This window comes from Balaenoptera physalus (assembly GCF_965194825.1).
Source record: "Balaenoptera physalus genome assembly, chromosome: 3".
NCBI classification, from domain to species: domain Eukaryota; kingdom Metazoa; phylum Chordata; class Mammalia; order Artiodactyla; family Balaenopteridae; genus Balaenoptera; species Balaenoptera physalus.
Window position 1 is genome coordinate 11615533 of NC_138890.1, and position 20001 is coordinate 11635533.

At 57.2% G+C, this 20001-nt stretch overlaps 1 protein-coding gene across 3 annotated transcripts in view; it reads right to left on the reverse strand.

The window, feature by feature from the left end:
- The window catches only part of CHERP (calcium homeostasis endoplasmic reticulum protein), a 21612-nt gene extending 1695 nt beyond the window's left edge, over positions 1-19917 (reverse strand). Inside the window, exons 1-16 of one of the 3 annotated variants that reach the window (XM_082456289.1) lie at positions 19780-19917; positions 19348-19470; positions 15111-15295; positions 13863-14000; positions 13450-13601; positions 11777-11921; positions 11587-11676; positions 10065-10314; positions 7182-7357; positions 4924-5359; positions 3360-3598; positions 2206-2339; positions 1425-1511; positions 865-1008; positions 663-779; positions 87-181 (exon numbers count right to left, since the gene is read on the reverse strand). In XM_082456289.1, coding sequence (XP_082312415.1) covers positions 87-181; positions 663-779; positions 865-1008; positions 1425-1511; positions 2206-2339; positions 3360-3598; positions 4924-5359; positions 7182-7357; positions 10065-10314; positions 11587-11676; positions 11777-11921; positions 13450-13601; positions 13863-14000; positions 15111-15295; positions 19348-19470; positions 19780-19804 — 2536 coding nt within the window. In that variant the 5' untranslated portion in view covers positions 19805-19917. Of the gene's footprint in view, positions 1-86; positions 182-662; positions 780-864; positions 1009-1424; positions 1512-2205; positions 2340-3359; positions 3599-4923; positions 5360-7181; positions 7358-10064; positions 10315-11586; positions 11677-11776; positions 11922-13449; positions 13602-13862; positions 14001-15110; positions 15296-19296; positions 19471-19779 lie in introns of all 3 variants that reach the window. The other 2 variants (XM_082456288.1, XM_082456287.1) reach the window with 2 other exon arrangements.
- Between the last annotated feature and the right edge of the window lie 84 nt (positions 19918-20001).

Below are 20001 nucleotides of genomic sequence, written 5' to 3' on the forward strand. Positions count from 1 at the left end.
TGGTCATGAGCTGGAACTTCCTGACTTCATCATCCCCCAACCACGGATGCCCACAGCGGATTGTTCCGTCTTCCCAGGAACCTTACCCATTTTCACCAGCATCTGATGTCCTTTGTTCTCTTCCCCGAGCCTGGAGTCAGGTATAGGAGGTGCTGAATTAGAACCCAGACCAGCCGAGGAACTAAAATTAAGACAGGTTACGTCTTTTAAAAAAGAGCTGATACATTTATTGGAATGAAAACTTAGAATATTACAGTGGGTAGCTTATATGAAGGGTCACCAGCGTGAGATGGACACACACACACACTTCGTGTCTCTAGCCTTCTTCTTTATCCTCTTCGCCGGCAGATAAGGGGTTCCCTAAGATGGCGGCCCCTGCCTCACGCTCAGCGGCATGGGTGGGCCACACTGGACCCGTAAAACGGTCAGAAAATACAGAGCGCAGCCACCGCCTCAGGCTTTACAACGTGACTGCAGAGGTAACAGCGAGGTGTGAGACGAGGTGCCACTGTCACTGTGCTAGCGCTCGGGGGCCCCGAGGTGCCGCCTTGGCGCAGGCCACTGCGAGCGTGTCTTCTAACAACACGTTTCAACATTCACAGCAAAGCATCAGAGGGTTCCAGCGCTACCAGAGGTCCTGACAGTTAAGACAGAAATCTTACGGCGGGGTGGGGCTCCTGGACCGCGACCGACGTCTCCTTCCCGGGGAGTAGGACTTGGACCGAGAGCGAGAGCGGGTCCGGGAGCGGCTCTGTGAGGAGCGTGATCGGCTGCGGCTCCTGCGGGCCAGGGGAGAGGGGGCGGGTCAGCGCAGCTGCCGAGGAGCCTGAGGCCTTGCATCCCGAGAGGCGCGGCCCTGCCTACCTGGATCTGGAGCGGGAGTAGGAGCGGGAGCAAGAACGAGACCTTGACCTTGAGTATGAGCCGGAAGACTTGGAGGACCTCGAGTTGGAGCGGGAGGAGGAGCGCCCTCGGCTTTTGGATCTGCTCCGAGACCTCGAGGGTCCGCTGCGGGGAGAGGCCTGGTAAGCCGGAGCCCCTCCATGGGCTGTGCCCAGCCCGCCCCAACCCCCAACTCTAAAAGACCCCCGATGTGCCCAGTGCAGGTGCAGACACGCCCTTTCACATCAGGGTTGAATACAGACTATGGCAAGCTTCTCTCTCGTACTGGTGTTTTAACTTCGGCCTTGTGGGAAACAGCTCCTGGTGGCTCATAGCACCTTTATCGTAGGGTGCCAGACCCATGACCCAGGCAGAGGCCAGAACTGACCCCCCTCTGCCTGCGCCGGGCACGACACCACAGCGCGCCTGTCGGCAAAGGCAGGGCTTGCTCCCAGCTGACCTAGGACGGGATGCACTGCGGAGGCCTGACCTCCACACAGGCGGCCGGGAGGGGGCGGCGGGGTGGGCATGTGCGCTCTTACCTGTTCCTCTTCTCCTGGCCTTTCCTCCGCCGGGCCCGCATTTTTGCTCGGAAGAACTCATAGAGGCCGTTCTGCTCCCAGCCTTCACTGTAAGACATGGGCATCCACTGTATGAATGCAAGCCTCCCTCCCACAGGGAACTTGTGAAAAAGTCACCAGGAATAAGCCCTACCCGACAGGCCTTCCCTCTTTCACTCAGGATGCTAAGCAAGGGCCGAGCAGAGAAAGCACTCGGGTGGTCACTGCCACAGGGCTGCCCTTTCTCAGAGGAGTGACCAGGCCCAGAGGCCAGGCCGCCCGCTGGGAGGTGGAGAGGCTGGACTGCGCTCCCAGCGCTTCGTGGCTCCCACGCCTTTCCATGCTGGGCTTTCTCCAGATAGTTGAAGAGGGTCTCAGGGTTACTGTAACTGGGGACGAGAAACTCTTGATTTGTAGGCAGATAGGCCTGTGGCCCCAAACAGAGCAGGAGACGATTTTAACTGAAGCGAGGAGGCCGCTGGGGGAGGGGATCCTGAGGTAAGCTCTTGTTCTGATGTCTCTAACGTGGTAAAAGCCTTTTATCGAGGGCCACTCTATGCGTGGCACACATCACGCAAGCTGGGGGAGAAATGGCATCTCCTAACCACATTTTCTCACCTGGGCCTCACACCACCCTGGGCGGAAGGTGGGACTGTCTGGAGTCTTTCTTGTGAAGCAAACTGGGGAAGACAGGCCAGGAGAGGGGCCAGGGGCCTCCCCTCCCATCACCAGCCCCAGCGCCTCGTCTCCCGCAGCCCCGTACCTGTTCCTGGGTCTGTCGTGTGAGGGAGGGCTGTAAAAGGCCTCCACGGCCGCCAGCAGCCTCTCACTGGGTGGCATGGGGGGTGGGAGGCGGATGTCTTTAGGATCCAAAGGCTTGTACTCGTGGTCTTCCAGCTGCAGTGGAGAACACAGCCGTCACTGCTCCCTGCTGGAGCCCATCCAGGGAACTGCGGGGGCTGGGGGACCGGAGAGCCGGGGGCGGGACACAGTTGCCCTGTGCATCAGAGTGCCTCACCCGGCCCTTCCTGGGAAACCCCACCCTCCTGGAGGGTTTGGCCACACCAATACTTCAATTCCTAAATGGGGTGGTTGAGGGCTCCATGGAAGTCGATAGAAGCTACAGAATTCTCTCTCTACAAAAATGCAGAGAAGACATGGCCTCCAAGCTCAGGTAAAGGAAAGACCCCTGTTAATTCACCAACACGCCATGGATCCCAGACGCCCTCCCCTGCCAACCACCGCCCTGTGCCCAGGCGCCTACCCCAGGGGCCCCGCTGTGTGCCCCTGTCTCTGCTCCAGCTCCTACCCCGAGGGCAGCCCCGCTGGCCCCTGTGCCTCTGACTCCCCTTGCTGCCCCAGCGTGACCTGTCTCAACTTCCAGTGTGCTAGTGTCTCAGAGGGGACGGGGAGTGGCAGTGACCAGCTCAGCCAGCATGACCCTCAGAGCACCCTGAGCCCCAGCCCTGGCTCCCTTCCGACCCCCTCTCCTGCCTTGCTCACCTCGCTCAACTGGACACCACCCCTTTTCTGAGAAACCCCTGTCATCAGCCCCTGGGCAAGGTGGCTTCCGAAGGCCAGGACCAAGAGGACCTGCACCTCAGGCCCAGCCCAGCCCAGCCCAGCCCACTCTGAGCAGCTACCAAGCTTGCAGCCCCAGGAGGGAGGCTCGGAGGGAGCAGAGGGGGACACGGGCCCTGCTCGCAGCCACACGTGAGCACGCGAAGCGGTGTTGCTGGCTCAGGCACATCCTCTCTGACTACTGGTCAGGCTCACTGGGGTGCGGGAAACGAGAGGGGCAGGGGCCCTGGGAAGCAGTGTTTTGTAGCCAATCGGGAAATGGGTTCCACCTGTGAACCTTCCACGTGGAGACCAAGCATTCAAGGCTAAGCTTGGCACTCAACTCGGCAACATTACCTTCACGAGGGGGGCCATCAGCCCGGCAGGGAGATCAAAGTAGGGCACGTTGGGGACCAGGCTGGGGTCGTCGTGGTTGATGTGGGGAGGGCCCTGTCGCCGCATGTGAGGGGGCTGCCCGTTGAAGCCGTGGGGAGGAGGGCCGAAGTCAGGGTGCTGGGGCCCACCCCAAGGCGGGTGCTCGTTGATCCCAGGGTGAGGCATGCGGTGGCCGGGATGGTGGTGAGGGGGTCCCATCTCTGCAAAACAGAAACTTGACTCAGGCCTGCCGCAAAGTCGAGAGCTGGGCAACGCCAACACCCCGGTCGAGCTCTCCAGGGTAATAAGCGCAGTGGAAAGGGGCTCAGAGTGGGGCAAGGATGCCCACATCCACTTCCTGGGCAGCCCTGCCCAGCACCAACCCTCCAGCTGCTTCATTCACTGCTCGGGGCCACAAAGCAATGGGGGAGGAGCCGGGGCTCAGAGTGGCCTGTCCTGCACCCACAGCAGCACCTGACAGACCTCATGGGCGAAAGAAAGAACCACAAGGGAAATCACATAACCTTCAAACAGCCATGTTATGAGCCAAACCGTGTCCCCTGCAAATTCACCCCCAGTACCTCAGAATGTGACTGCATTTGGGAATGGAGCCTGTAATGAGATGACTACTTTAGATGAGGTCCTATGAGTGGGCCCTGATCCAATACTGACTGATGTCTTTCTAAGAAAAGGAGATTAAGACACAGACACACAGAGAAGACCATGGGAAGACAGAGGGAGAGAACAGGCATCTACAAGCCACGGGGAGAGGCCTCAGTAGAAACCAACCCCGCTGACACCTTGATCTCGGACCTCCAGCCTCCAGAACTAAGTGCCAGAGAAGAATTCCCTGTTGTTGGAGACACCCAGTCCATGGTACTTTGTTACAGCAGCCCCAAGACACTCACAACAAGTAAGAAACCTGCTACTGGTCTCCAAGCTCAATTTACAGTCAAGAATGGATTTGAGGATAAAGATTGAAGAGTAGGAGAGTTGAAATGAAATTTTTTACAAAACACAAGATCGAGAAAACTAAAGATTCTTCAAAAAGAAAACAGAACACCTGACGAAAACAGCAAGACAAGGAGCAGGGAATGACACAAGCGCTGCCGGGCCTGGACTCAGTGGCTCGCTCACTGCCTGTCTGCCCGCCGTGGGGACTAGGGAGTTCCTTTTCCTTTCGGAACCCCATCGTCCTTCCTCTTCTGCGAGATACAGGGCCTCACACCTCAACAGCTGGCCTGGTGCCTGGCGGGTGCCCACACTAGGGTCGCCGGTCTGCCCTCCTCTCCCCACCTTCCTGAGGGACCGAGCTGGGCTCCTCTGTCACCCTATGACCCTCCGCCTGTCACCCTGGCTCAGGGCACACCAGGCCACACGGCAGGACCGCCAGCAGTGCCACCAGCCCGCTCAGAAGGCCGATCCGTCAGGTGCCTCTTCCAGGCCCTGCCGGCGAGTGACCTGACCTTCTCAGGGATCACAGGGCAGGAGAGGGACGTGATCCCTGGCCCGAGGACGGTGCCCCCGAGGGCGACCTCACACTCACCGGCTTGGAAGTCCCCCTGAGGGTAGTCAAAGCGGTGAGGGTAGGGCGGCCGCTCGAAGGGGTGCCGAGGCGGGAAGTCGTCCTGCATGAAGCGGGGCGGGAAGCGGTTGAAGTTGTGTGGGTGTGGCGGCTGGCTGAACTGCGGGTGCTGCTGGTGGGGCGGGAAGGGCCCGCGGAAGTGTGGCGGCCGCTGCATGCGGAAGGGCGGCTCGCGCTGGCCCCCGCCCCAGGGCGGCTGCTCGTGCTGGCTGTTCCAGGGGCCCTCGAACTGGTTGTTCCAGTTGGGGTCGGGCTGGCTGTTCCAGGGGGCGTCGCGCTGGCCATTCCAGCCGGGGTCCCCACGCTGCTCGCCCCACATTCCCTCGTGGCTGTTGTTCCAGGGTGGGCAGTGGGGCGGCCCGCCCTGGTGGTGTGGGTAGGGGGGCTGCTCGGGAGGCTGCAAGGCAAAGAGCGGACGTGAGACCCGGCCTGCACTGGGCACGCGAGGCACCCAGCAGGCACCTGCTGACCTCAGTCTCCGGCGGTGGAGGCGGCCCCGCCCCGAGCCCAGCACCCCCTGGAGCTGCAGGCCTACAGCCCGGCTGGGTGCTGCCACCTTCACTCTGACGTGTGCAGCAGGTGCTGTGGTGCCCGCCCGTCCCCAGCCCAGACTCTCGACTGCTGCACCTGCGTCGGGGCTGGGGAGCACCCCCAACCCCATGCCTGACAGAAGCTGGGCAACGGGCACCAGCCCACGAGCCCCTCAGTGGGACAGTGCGGGGCTGCGGCCCCACCGCTCCCAGGGCACAGAGGCCGAGCCGCAGGGCCCACGGCAGAGCCCGCCCTGATGACACCCCGTCCCCGTCACTTCTCTCCCCTACGCTGCCTCCTGGGGTCACCTGCCCTCTCACATCCTTATCTCAGAGTCTGCTCTGTTACCAGGAAATGGCTTTCTGTAAGCTGAAGACCATAAGCTCTGGAGCTTGCCCAGCTGCTGCTTTGAAGACTTAAAGAGCCAGGACTGCAACCCAAACTCAGGGCCAGGGTGGCCTGCGCCTGGGTGAGGCTGCCCAGAGGGCCACCTCTAGGGTCAGGGCTGGGGGGCTCCGCTGACCACAAGCACAGGGAGGCCGGCCCCGGCCGCCACATCCTCAGGTTTTCAAGAGAAGCCAAGAAGCCAGATTTTCAATATGGCAACTGTGGTTTCTTACTGTGGACTGTGGGTGCACTGCTGGCCTTCAGTGAGGGAGCCCCACCGTTGTGAGCCTAACCTGCCGGTCCCCAAAAAGACTGAGCCGGGAGACACTAGGGGCATCTGTTTCCACACCAACAAAATGGGGAGAAGTGCCCCCACATCAGAGGGCACCCAGCACTGCAGGGCTCACCACAGGCACCCAGAGGCGGGAGCTGTCTTTGTGGGGATGCCCCATCTTTTGTGATGTTAAATCTCTTGTCCGGAAGCTGAGAGTGGGCTGGGGGGACTCACAGCCATGACCCTGCACTTGTCAGCCCAGAACTGTCTCCCTTACGCCCCCTCCACACAGGGTCAACCAGGGAGGGCCACACCCACCATGCCTGGTCGAGAGGCAAGTGGACACCCAGAGCTAGACCTGATTGCTCTAACCAGGTCCAGTGGCCAGAGAGCAAGCTGCGGGGTGTTTTCCAGTCATGTTATGCTGGATGAGAATGACCCCTGCCCTGGCCTAGAAGTTTCTGACTCCAAGGAACCTGGAGGGAGGGAAGAACGGACCAGCATCCCAGACCCAGAAAATGCTGCTAGCCTGGTATTTCTGACCTTTCCTTTCCTTACGAAAGCACCATGTTCTTTCTAGGGTGATGAGATGTTGACACTGCTGGTCAAATGAGTTAAAGAGGGAAGGAAACAAATCGCCTTGAGTTAAAGAGGGAAGGAATGAGTTAAAGAGGGTCAAATGAGTTAAAGAGGGAAGGAAACAAATCGCCTTGCTGTACTTCATGGTGTGAAACTTCTCAGCACTCACAGGAAAATGGGGACCTGTGTTATAGAGAAGCCCAGGTAACCAAAGCTCCCGGGAAGGATGTAAAGGCCCAACTTTCTTCCCCAGCTCAGTCCCAATACTTCGGGAAGACTATCACCTTCTTGCCAGCACCCCCAAACCCCAGGCCCTGCTGCAGAACCTCGTTGCCCAGGGAGCCACTAAAAGCCCATCAACCCGCACAGCGGCCATCACCCACCTGCCTGCCATCCAGCTGAACCCAAGTGTGCCCCACCTGCCCCTGCAACAAGTTCTAAGAGATACCTGCTGTTGGCCCCAAGGAGCAACGGGGTGAGGCTGGTCAAACCACGGGGGCTTGTTAGGTGGGATCTGGTCATGGGGCCCAGGGCCCCGGGGGCCGGTGGCGGCAGGGTCCTGGACCCCTCCTGAGGCGTCGTACTCGGAAGAGCCGGGTATCTGGATGGGTGGCTTGTTGTCATCTAGAACCAGGCAAAAAAGCACTCAGAGAAGGTGGCAGCAGGAGGCCCCAACCGAAATGATCTTCAGCAAGCACCCAGGGCCAACCCAGGCTGGGCTTACTGCCTAATAAACCCTTGCCCCTTGACCCCACTGAAAACTGCCATTGCCTCCGGGAAGGCAACACGGAGAGACCTGACCTTGGCCAGGATACGCACCTCTCTCCTTTGAACGCTTTACAATAAGTATCCTACTTATTGATCGATAAGCCATATTGATTTTAGTTTGCTCAAGAATTTTTATCAATTTAAAAAAAAATTTTAATTTTTGGCTGCGTTGGGTCTTCGTTGCTGCGCGCAGGCTTTCTCTAGTTGCAGCGAGTGGGGGCTACTCTTCGTTGCGGTGCGCGGGCTTCTCATTGCGGTGGCTTCTCTTGTTGCGGAGCATGGGCTCTAGGCGCACGGGCTTCAGTAGTTGTGGCACACGGGTTCAGTATTTGTGGCTTGCAGGCTCTAGAGCGCAGGCTCAGTAGTTGTGGTGCACAGGCTTAGTTGCTACGCGGCACGTGGGGTCTTCCCAGACCAGGGCTCGAACCCGTGTGCCCTGCATTGGCAGGCGGATTCTTAACCACTGCGCCACCAGGGAAGCCCCTATCATCACTTTATTAAGTACCCTTTTTGCATCTAATTGAAAGATTTCTTCCCATCTGATCTGTTATTTTGTTAGATTTTCTGGTATTAAACCATCCTTATATATTCCTGAGACATATCCTATTTGGTCATGACATATCTTTTAAATACTGTGCTAGACTTCACCTGCTAAGACTTCATTGGGTTGGCCAAAAAATGCCTTCAGTTTTTAAGTAAAAATAAAAGACACATTTTTCATTTTCACCAAGAACTTTATTGAACAACGTATTCACCCTTTTGTTCCACTACCTCCTGCCATTTTTCAGGCAACTTCATAATTCCATCTTCCCAAAACTTTTTTTTTTTTTAATAAGGAAGTTTTAAATTATTATTTATTTATTTTTGGCTGTGTTGGGTCTTCGTTTCTGTGCGAGGGCTTTCTCTAGTTGCGGCAAGCGGGGGCCACTCTTCATCGCGGTGTGTGGGCCTCTCACTAGCGCGGCCTCTCTTGTTGCGGAGCACAGGCTCCAGACGTGCAGGCTCAGTAGTTGTGGCTCACGGGCCTAGCTGCTCCGCGGCATGCGGGATCTTCCCAGACCAGGGCTCGAACCCATGTCCCCTGCATTGGCAGGCAGATTCTCAACCACTGCGCCACCAGGGAAGCCCTCCAAAACTTTTTATCTTTTTGAGCAAAGGACTGTTCCAGGTGCCTTTTACAGTGTTCCAGGGAATTGAAAATTTTTCCATTAAGAGAATTTTGTAAAGACCGAAATAAATGGAAATCCGAAGGTGCAACGTCTGGTGAATACGGCAGATGAATCAGAACTTCCCAGCCAAACTATAACAGTTTTTGCCTGGTCATCAAAGAAGCATGCAGTCTTGTGTTATTCTGTTGACTAACTCTGGACGCTTTTCGTCGAGTGCTGCTTTCATTTGGTCTAACTGGGAGCAGTACTTGTTGGAATTAATCGTTTGGTTTTCCGGAAGGAGCTCATAGTAGAGGACTCCCTTCCAATCCCACCATATACACGTCACCTTCTTTGAATGAAGACTGGCCTTTGGTGTGGTTGGTGGTGGTTCATTTCACTTGCCCCACGATCTCTTCCATTCCACATTATTGTACAATATCTACTTTTCATCGCCCATCACAATTTGTTTTAAAAACGGAATGTTTTCATTATGTTTAAGTAGAGAATCGCATGCGGAAATACGGTCAAGAAGGTTTTTTCTCTTAACTTATGTGGAACCCAAACATCAAAGAGATTAACATAACCAAGTTGGTGCAAATGATTTTCAACACTTGATTTGGATATTCTGAGTATGTCACCTGTCTCCCGCATGGTATAACGTCGATTGTTCTCAATTAATGTCTTAATCTGATCTTTATCAACTTCAACTGGTCTACCCGATGGTGGAGCACCGTCGAGTGAGATATCTCCAGCACGAAATTTTGCAAACCACCTTTGACACATTTTGATCAGTCACAGCACCTTCTCTATACACTGCACAAATCTTTTTTTGCATTTCGGTTGCGTTTTTACCTTTCTTGAAATGATAAACCATAATATGCTGAAAATGTTCTTTTTTTTTTTTTTCTACCTTCAGTATTAAACTGGCTACACAAAAATTCACCAATTTTGATGTCTTTTTTTAAATGCACACTGATATGACAGCTGTCACATACAATCTAACAAAATTAAAGACAACTTAGTGCTATTAGAGCCATCTTATGGAAAAAAACGAACGAACTTTTGGCCAACCCAGTATTTCCTATTTCTTCATCTTTGCTCAGAAGTGACACTGGGTTACATTTTTCTTTCTTTCCCTGTCCATGTCTATCTGGTGTCAGTTATCCTAGCCTCGAAAAATGACTTGGAGAGCTTTCCTCTCCATTCCCTGGGATGGTTTGTACAGAAGAACTGTCTCAGTTGTAAGGGCGTGGTTACACTTACCTGTGAAATTACCTGCCTGGTGCTTATAAATAGATTAAAATCTGCTCTTCGGATTGGGCCTGAGACTACAGAACCAGATCCCTTCCTGGGGGAGGAGACTGCTTTCCGGAGGCTGCCTCCTGGGGGCAGGTGCTGAGGAAGCCACGTACCAGGCTGGGTGGTTGGCGGGATGGCCGGGGCAGGCGTGGGGGCGGGGGGCGGAGCAGGCGGCGGCGGCGTGGCCTTGACTTCAGCTTCCATTTGCGGCATCTGGATCTGCGGCTGCGGCTGCTGCTGCTGCTGCTGCTGGGCCAGGCTGTTGACAAACTCCTCGTGCTGTGTCTTGAGGGTCTGGATCTGCTGCTGGAAGGCCAGCTGTACCGGCTGGACCACCGAGGAGTACTCATTGATGAGGGTTGCCTGGTGGAGAGCAGGGCAGCCGGCACTCAGGATGTGAGACTCAAGGTCCGAGACCCTCTGGAGCAGCACGGGGACAAATGCCTGGGGAGCACCCAGAAGGCTGGGGTGATGCTGCGGGCAGCAAGGCCCAGGGACCCAGGGCAAGCAGGCGATTGTCACGTAAAACAATCACCTTGAGCTTGACAACCACAGAGCATCTCAATCTAGCCGGACTTGGTGACGTTTGGTGCTGGGCAGTTTAGAATTCCCTAACAATGGGAATAAGCAAGGACAGCCGTGCCCTGGAGTGCCACGCAGACATTAAAATCCCACCACTGACAAACGTCCTAGGACATGCTCACAGACTGTACTTCTTACTCACTGTATGGATTTGAGCAAGTCACAACCTCCCCGGAGCCTCAATTTCCTCACCTGTAAAACTGGACAATAACGGGACCTACCTCTGAGGACTCGGGGAAAATGCAGTGAAAGGAACTAGGGTGACTCAGTAACCATGAGCTGCTACCGCCAACTCAATAGGAGAAAAGCAGTGACTATCACTGTGGTATGGTGGTATGAGCCCATTTTTATTTATCAATTAAAAAAAGGAGTAAAACTTAGAAAAAGTCTGAAATGCACTTTCCTCATTTGCCTTTCTGAGCATGAAAGCGTCTCCCCTGTAGGGAGGGTGGCAGTCAGGAGCATCACAGAGGAATCGGTCAACATATAGCTTCTCACATTCAACCAGACCTGTGCAGGAAGACGACATCTTCCGGCCTGGGAAAAGGGGGTGTGAACTGTGCCTTTTACCCAAGCAGCTGTAGATGGGCTAGCAATGCCGGCACCACAGGAGAGGTGACCAAGGAGATCCAGCCCTCCTCTCTCTGCTCTGCGACCCCGACCTCTGACAGATGCCCCCTCAGAGACAAGCAGATGTGCACACAGGGGACACCGTGCACAACACGATGACCGTGGCAGCCTAAACTATGCCAGGGTTTCCTCATGCTCCCATCACACCTGGAGGACCAGAGCAAATGGGCCAAAGGCACCCCTGAGAGCAGAGCCTAAACCAGGTAACCTGGTCACAAGCGCACCAGGAAAAGTCTGGTGGGCTCACTGGCTGCTGTGGATGGGGTGGGGGCCCCCGAAGCTGCTCCTCAGACTCCGCCTCCCACCACTCACCACCATCCCAGGGGCACTCCGGGAGTCCAGTTTGGAAAATGCCACCAGGACTCTGAGGTCACCACCCTACTGGTGGTGCCCAGCCCCCTGACTTCAGGGAGCAGCACACACCTGGTACTGGCCGAGCCCCAGGGCCGGGCTCTGCAACTGCTGGATGATGGAGTCGTCAAAGTAGCCGTTCTTCTCCCAGAGCTGCAGGAGCTGGACGTTGGGGAGGAGGGAAAGGCCGTGTCAGGGGGAAAACGAGAGCCACCCCCCGCCCCCACCCATCTCCCCCGCACCCGCCAGCTGCCCCTCGTACCCGGGCGATCTTCTGCTGCTTGTCCTCCTCCACGGCCAAGAAGCTGGTACAGTAGATGGGCACCACGACCTTCTGCAGGGCGGCCAGCAGCTCCCGGGCCTGCTTGCGCTGGCTGTGAGGGAGAGACCTTCCGCGCGTCAGGGCCCTGGGGCGGGACCCGGCCACGCGCCCGTTACCATCGCGGCTCCAGCCACAGCACCCTCTGCCTTCTTGGGACACGGGCCCCCAACCCGGCTGGGACAAGGGCTGGGCTCCCCACAAGATGGATGGACGGCAGTGGGAGGAGGGAAAGAACACAGCCTGGGGACTTTCAGAGCAAGGCCTCTCATCCTGGTCCCCTTATCAGTAAGATAACCCTTCTCTCCCAGGGTGGCATGAGGATGGACAGATGCAGGCCTCTGAGAGCCCCAGCTGCCCACAAAGGCTGAGCTGGGGTTGCTGTAGGTACAGGGCCTTGTGCAGGCAGCCTCGCTCAGCACTGTCACACCCTAGGCACGAGGAAACCTGGGCTGGGACCCCGCCTTCCACAAGGCAGAGGGAGTGTGCGGGCTGCCAGATGCCTAGGAGCCTGAGGCCTGACGGGGTGAGGTGCCCTCTCGGGGGGCATGCCGCATAAATGAGCGTGGAGGGCCCGCAGCTGCGCAATGCGGTGGCAGAGCCCGGGGAAGAAGGTGGGCAGCTAGAACCCCTCTCAGAGGCGAGCTCACCAGAGGGAGCTCAGAGAGAGCAGCTAGTGCCCGGGGCCGGGAAGCCAGGTTGGGGGAGGGAGGGCAGCCCAGGCAGGAGGACAGGGTGAGCCGCACTGGGCTTCCAGACAGTGAGGCTCAGGAAGCGGGTGGCTGGAGAAGCGCCAGAAACAGGGCTGTCTCTGCAGATCTGCCCTGAGTCAGCGGAGCGGCTGGTGGAGCAGGAGGCAGGCAAGGTTCCAAACAGCTACTTATTTCCCAATGGCAGAGAAATAGGGGAAGGTGATGTAGGGAGCGCGGAGTGACACCGGAACCGCCCACATGGCACACGAAGCGGGGAGGGGCAGGGCCCGGCTGCATGCGGGCAGAAGGCGCAAGACCTGGGTCTGAGTCTGCTGCCCTCACAGGAGCCGTCCCCCAGCCAGCCAAGTTCAAAGACAAATGTGGCAGCCAGTCTTCACAGCTACAGGCTAGCCTTACTAGCACCGTGAGCTTCCCCCTGTCTCTGGCCCAGCCATCTGGTTTCTCGACTTAACGTTTGTCAAAAGGCACCAAAGAGGCCGTGTGGAAGTAAACACCGGCCTGGCCTTAGGAGGGCTTGGGGGTGTGCAGAGGGTTAGCCAGGGGGACCCTATGGGAAGATTCCTGAAGCAGAGCAGAGTCAGGTGACTGGGGTGTGTGTAGATCAGTGAAAGGGAGCTGGCAGCTGACAGAGACACTGAAAAACACCCAGAAACTGCCCTGAGAGCAAGGAGTGAGGGGACAGCGGCCCCAGGTGGGACGAGGGGTCTGGGGTAGGGGCTGAGGTGGTGGGGGGTGCGGGTGGCTGTCCTCCCGATGGAGGGCTTGTGGCTCAGACCGACCCTCCCCCTGGGTCTTCGGAAGAGTGGTTCCCAGTCCCGGGACAGGCCAGGCTCCTGAGTGTAGAGCATCGGCCGGGAGAGGGAGAAGGAGCAGGAGGGAAGGCGGAGCTGGCAGGGCCCTCACCAGTGGTGCAGCACATCATTGATCAAGTAGATGAGGTGCAGCCGCAGCTCGAAGTGCGCCCCGTCGGCCGTGATGCGGTTCCGGAGGTGGCCCGCCATCAGCTCGCAGTGCGGTGGGGACTTGGCGTTGCTGAACATCCAGTTCTTCCCAGCCTGAAACAGCCAGGGTGGTGGGTGAGTGGGGCTGGGCTCCCCCAGGCCAAAGTGTGTACAGACGCCCGGGAATGTCGGACGGCCTCTGACTGCCTTCCACCTTTCTTGGTGGGGGAGCCCACGGAAGTGCTCATGCGGGAAGGGGATGCGGAGACGGGGTGCCCCTGGAGCAGCCCTGGTCCAGACTGGCTGCAGGAGCTCCCACCTAGTCAGGAGCACGAGGTTCTGGGAGCACGCCCCCCACCCCGACCCCGCCCTCACCGAGATGGCATCTTTGGTGCAGGTGTCGATGATGGGCTGCAACAGGTTGTCAAACTCGTTCATGTCCAACTGGGTCTCCTCCAGGAGCTTCTGCATCTGCTGTTCCACCGCGTGGGCCACGGCTGCTGTCACCTGCTCCTAGAAGGCCAAGTGGGACCGAGACTGCGTGAGGAGGGACCCTGGCCCAGGCCCAGCCAGGCTGGCCCATCAGTGCCCTGCCCCCAACACTCACGCCCGAAGCCTGAGACACGCATCTGTAAGTCACGGCCGTAACAGGCAGAGCAGGCAGAGGATAAAGCCAGACAAGATACAGGTGGAGACAATGTCTCCCCGGAGATGACAGACAGAAAGATTAAGACCCAGAGGAACAAGGAACCTCTGCACATCAATTCACCAAAAAAAGAAAGAAAAACGAGTGGCGGGTGTGAACATGGTATGGAGGGGACAAATATAAACAGTCACCAGTCACATACAAGCCGAGCAACCTCACGAGCAACCAGGGAGTCCGCAATGAAAACATGACGCCAGATTTCTGCCCGTTAGGCTGGCAAACTGAGATATGGCTGAGACCCGGTGCTGCTGGGGGGACAGGCAGTCAGCCCAGGGCTGGCTGAAGCCAGACTGCCCAGTCTGTGACGAGCTCCGTATGGAAACTGAGGGTAAGCATTCTGGAGTGTTTTGTTTTCAATAATACAACCGTAACTTACATCTTGACTCCAATACTAAAACTGGGGCTGGTGTTTCAGATATCTTTTCATCCATCTTGTGTTTCTGGCAGTTTATCCTATTGTATTTGGCCAAAGTACCAGACTGTGATGGATTGGGACAAAAGGGTCCTTCCCCACAACAGCTTGGGGTGACTTAACCAGCAGGAGCTGGTGCCGGTGGCGCCAGAGGCCACCGGGCGTTCTCTGTCACACAATTTCCAATGTGCAGTCTCACTTGTCGGCACCCACTCCAGCACAACGGGTGTGTGTGTATCAAAGCTCGTGCAGTGACCTCATTGGGATGAGACGCAACCTCCGTGTCCAGCATCGGGGTCAAGCTACACACAACATGGGTGGTGGCAGCATGGAGGGATAATGACCGTCAGGCACCGAGCCCCGGGCAACGGGACATCCCCGTCCTCAGCGCTGACATCTGACGTTAGCGTCAATGTACAGATACAACAACTGAGGCACAGAGGGTGAGCTTGGGTACCCCCCTCAGGACAAGAGGGGCGGGGGCGGGGACGGAGCCGGCCCGTACCTGTCTGAGGGCCAGCAGGTGCTGCTCCTGCTGCTGCAGGTTCCACTGGCTCTGCTGGATGAGCTCGTCCATGGATGGGGTGCCCTGGGCTGGCGGGATGGGCGCAGCGGGGGCCAGCGGGGGCTGTGGCAGCGGTGGCAGGGCCGTGGCCGCTTCCAGCTCTGGGGCCTGCTGCTTGCAGATGACTGGCAGGAGAGGAGGAGAGGTGGCCCCTGTGAGGATGTGGCTGGGGTCCAGGTGTCCCCTTGGCCGCCTCCTGGGCAGCTCTGAGTCCCGGGGGATCCTCTCCCTCTACTCACCACCCAGAAGAGGACCTCTGCGACGTGCCGAGCCACGTGTGCCTTGTATCACGGGGCCTAGCCCCGGACCCTTTCCGCCTTCCTGCTCGTCCTCTCCTCGGAGACCTTTGGGACCGTCATCTCACCACTCACTAGCCAACACCGTCCAGCCTTGCCCACTGTCCTTCGGCCCAGAGGAAGCCTCAGCCCACCCCCTCCACCTTCTCCACACCTCGCCTGGGCCTGAAGAAACAGCCCCTCCCCGAGGGAGTCTCTCAACCCCCAGCAACCTCGGCAGCTATTTCTAACGCCTGCTGTCCCCCAGTCTACTCTTGCCTTTCAAGACAGCAAAGCCACCGGACCTCTGGATGGCGACCAGCAAACCCACGCACCTGCAGCCCTACGGCAGGAGCACGGCAGCACCCGACACATGCTGTGGCCTCCCTACACCCCACCCTTTGCCTTCCTTCCACTGACTCTATTCCTCTGTATTCAAGGGTCAATCCAAATTGAGGCGACGTGGGATGCCTTATTCTGCTAGCAGGAGACTGCGTTGGGCAGGTGCAGGCCCCAAACCTCGCCAGATGAGACGGGAGGGGAGGACTTGGGGAAGGGTCCCTGGACAAGATGGCCTCCCCCTCTGCATTTGGGCCTCGGCTGGTCTGAGCGTGACCACGCTCTGCTGGAGCCCTTCTGAGTCCCACTCTAAGGGGGCCCAGCCTTTGGACAAAGCCATAGAAAGGACGGTGGGGTGCAGGGTGTCGTCCAGGGCCCACCACTGCTTAGGTCTGAGGCAGGCCTTCACCAAAGGCACCTTACGGGACCACCCCCACCCCCTGACCTGCGCTCTGGATCCCACCCTCCCAGGGACGCTGCTTTAGGAAATGTGTCCTCTCGCTCTCCTTCCTTCATTTTCTCTCTTTACTGACTGCCCCAGCAACATCTAAACACACCCGAGTCTTCGATCTTTAAAAGCTCCCTCTTCATCCATGCCCCGCTCTCAACAATTTTACAGCTAAGATTCATCTTCAATTCTTCATCTCCCCTTCATCTCAACCCACGGAGGTCTGGCTCCGCCCCCCCCCCCCCCAAAGCCACTGCGGTCATCCCCACTCAGCCTGATGGCCCCGTCTCAGCTCCTTGTCTCACGTGGCCAGTGTGGCCATCCCCTCGGCCCCTTCTTCCTCTATCCGACCCTCACATACTGAGATGCCAGGTGTGAGAATTAAGCCCCCTCCTCTGAGCAAGCCCCCAGGAGAACATGACATCTTCCTGTGGCTGCAGTTACAAAGTGCACTCTACGACCCCTAAATCTATCATCGCCACCCTGGATTCCTCAAGCTTTGGGTCTAATTACAGACCAAATAGCCACTGCTTTCCACAGGCACCTCACACAGGCATGGGTTCCCTCTCACCCTGCGTTCCACCCCCTCCAAAGCTCCCCTTCTGATCCGTGGCTGGCACAGCTACGCCCACATACCTGAGCCAGAAATGAGAAGGTTCACGCACCTTTCTCTCCTTTGCACTTCACACTAACAAGCTGCCCCACACAGTCAAGTCACCCTCCTAGATCACATGCCAATCTATCTGTGTCCTGCCATCACCGCCATGACTCTGCTGTCACCTGCATCAACCTGGGAACTGGTTTCCCTGCATCCAGTCCTGCCCCCTCCTCCCCTTCTCTACTCTGCGGCTGTAGTGCCGCTGCTCAAACTGTGGTCCAAGGGCCAGCCCCAGGTGACGCCAAGACTAGACAAGCACAGAAATGGCGAGGGAGTGTTCTGGCACTTTTACAGCAATTTGATGTTTCATGGTTCACGTTTTTTCCCTCATTTTTTTCTTTTCTTCGCTGTGCCACGTGACTTTCTGGATCTTAGTTCCCCGAGCAGGGATCGAACCTGGGCCCCGGCAGTGAAAGTGCCAAGTCCTAACCACTGGACCGCCAGGGAACTCCCATCATTGTTCACATTTTTATTGTACTTTGCCAAACTGTACTTTTTGCAACAGATCAGAAAAAAACAAAAACCAGTCCTTCACCAGAGTCTGTGAGGCGCCAACCTCAAGCGGTCCCAGGACTCAGTCTTCTCAAACCACCAGGGTGAAGGGCTGGCTACAGAGTGGCTAGCCCTGTTCCAGAACACAGTCCTGAAACCCTTCTAGAGCTTCCCCAAAGCTTCCAGAATTCCTAAGTCCTTGGTAAGCCAGCCCTCCCTGCTGTGCACCCTCACTTCTGGCTGCTCCAAGAATCCCTCCTTCTCTGGGCTTCAGGCACCCTGAGCTTTTGTCCCCTCGCCTCCCCAGCCCCTCCTAAGGCTCGTTCCTCCATCTGAACACTCTTGGCTCCTCAGTTTCCCTGTGTCTAACTCTGATACGGACTTCAATGGCAACGGAGATATTCTTACCTGCAGAAAGCATTTCCTGAGCCCCCATCTTCCCCTGCTAGAAACACCCCAACTTCCCCCCATTATGGCGCCAAGTCCCAAGCAGCCCCCGATTTCTGACTTTCAGGGTGGGAGTGGGCTCCCCTCGCAGGGGGAGCAGGTCTCACCTTATGGTCACTCGAACCCAAACACCATCCTCCCCTGCCAAGTTATGCCACCCGCATCAATATCCAACTGGCGCTTCAGTTCACAGATTCTACCCCTGAAGCCCACCTGTCCCCAAGCCCACTCCCTTTACTCAACTCGCCGACTCAATTCAGACTTTACCACCAACTGCCAGCCTCATTGGTCCCAGCCTCCACTCACGCTCCCTCTAGCCTGTCCTCCACACAGGCCACACAAACCCGACCCACCTCTCCCTTGTTTCAACCTCCCTTGTGGCTTCCCACTGCCTACAGCAGAGGTTTTAAAGTTGACATGCTAGGGCTAAGGAACGGTTGCTCCAGAAACACATAAATGGGTACATTTTGCCTACAATTTCAGGCAACAGATCTTCCCCACCCTCATCTCAAACCTTAAACAGGCACCAGAAGAACCCCTGGATTAAGGAAGAAAACCCAAACTTTCCCCTGGAAACTTTCCCACTCCAGATCAACCCCCTCCCCCGTCTACACACATCTACACTCCAGCCATGCTAGGCCTCTTATGATTCCTCTCCCGGCTCTCAAAACACACTGTGCTTGTTCAAGCCACTGTACCTTTGCTATGTCTTACAAACTATCGATCACCTACTACCTGCTACCTATTAGGCACAACACTGACCCAAACAAGGTCTGGTTGGCCTCAGGGAGCTTGCAGTCCAGGGAGCATTCACCTTTCAATGTCCACCTACTTGGCAATCTGAAACACAACGTTATCTAGAAGCTAGGAATTTGCTACTGAACAATACAGATGTGAACTCAGGGACTATTTATCTGTTATTCAAAGACCACCTAGGATAACTGAGCTCATCTTAAATTCTGTTAATTTCAAGCTGGAACCTTGAAGCCCAAACCAGTGAACATAAACAGCTGCAAAGAACTAAAGCCCACAGGACAATTAGTTTTGATCTGGACTCCAACCATCTGAAATGCACAAAAACCTTGCTGGACCCACAGAGAGCCCGCAAAGGGGGCTGGACGGTACCTGCCAGAAGGGTCCCACCCACTCCGGCTTCTATCACTTCTTCCCTGGAAAACACTGAAGCAGTCACTCTACTCGCTGATCTCAGTCATCATGTTTGCAAAACAACAGAAATCCCTGATCCGGAGCCCAGAAGGAGAATCGATAACCTTGTTCTCCATGACACTCGGACCCTGCAGCCGCAGGGCTCTGGGAACAGCCGAAGGAATCGTGAAGGCCCAACTAACCCATTTTCACAGAGAAATAGCATGCGACCTAAAAGAAGGCGTTTTGTGGCAGAGCCCGAAATGGAACCAGAGAAAGGATTCGCTCGAGGGGGCGGCCTGAGAGCTGGAGAGGACTCACGCTGCTGCTGCTCTAGAGCCAACTTGCACTTGTAGTAACTGTAGAACTCGCCTCCGAACAGAAACGAGAATTTCGGGTTGTCCTTCTGCTTCTCCATCGTCATCTTTTCAAACTCGGGCCCGTTCCGAGCCACGAACTGGGCCAGCTTGTCGATGACATTTCGGAGTTCCTGGTCTGGAAGACGGAGAAAAGGCCACGCGGGGCGTCAGCGAGGACCGCCCAAATCCTGGGGCCCTGGCTTCCTAGCCCGCGTCCGCGGGGCCGGGGTCCCTAGGGGTGGGCCCAAGAGAAGCCGCCCTTGTACGGGTCCCGATAGGGGCCAGAAGCGCTCCGGGAATGCGGGGACCCGCGGGAGAGGCCGCAGGCGAACCCGGGAGGCCGAGCCCCGCCCCCTCCTAGGCCCGGGGACCCCGGAAGGCGGGGCGGGTCAACAGGGGATTCCGGGGAGAGAGAAACGGCCCCCGAGACCGGGCTGGGCCTCACCATCGGGCGGCAGCGGCATCTCCATGGCTCCGGCCGCGGGGAACGTCCTCCGGCGCCTTACGATCGCCCACCAGGGCCGTCTGCGGAAGCCGGCCGGAAGTGGCGCGAGGGAGCCTTTTACGGCTGGCCTCGCGGGCTGCTTCCGCCCGCCACTTACGGCCGTCGCCGGGAGACCCCGGAAGTGAGGGCACAAGGCGGGCGGGAAGAAGCCGCGCGAGGCCG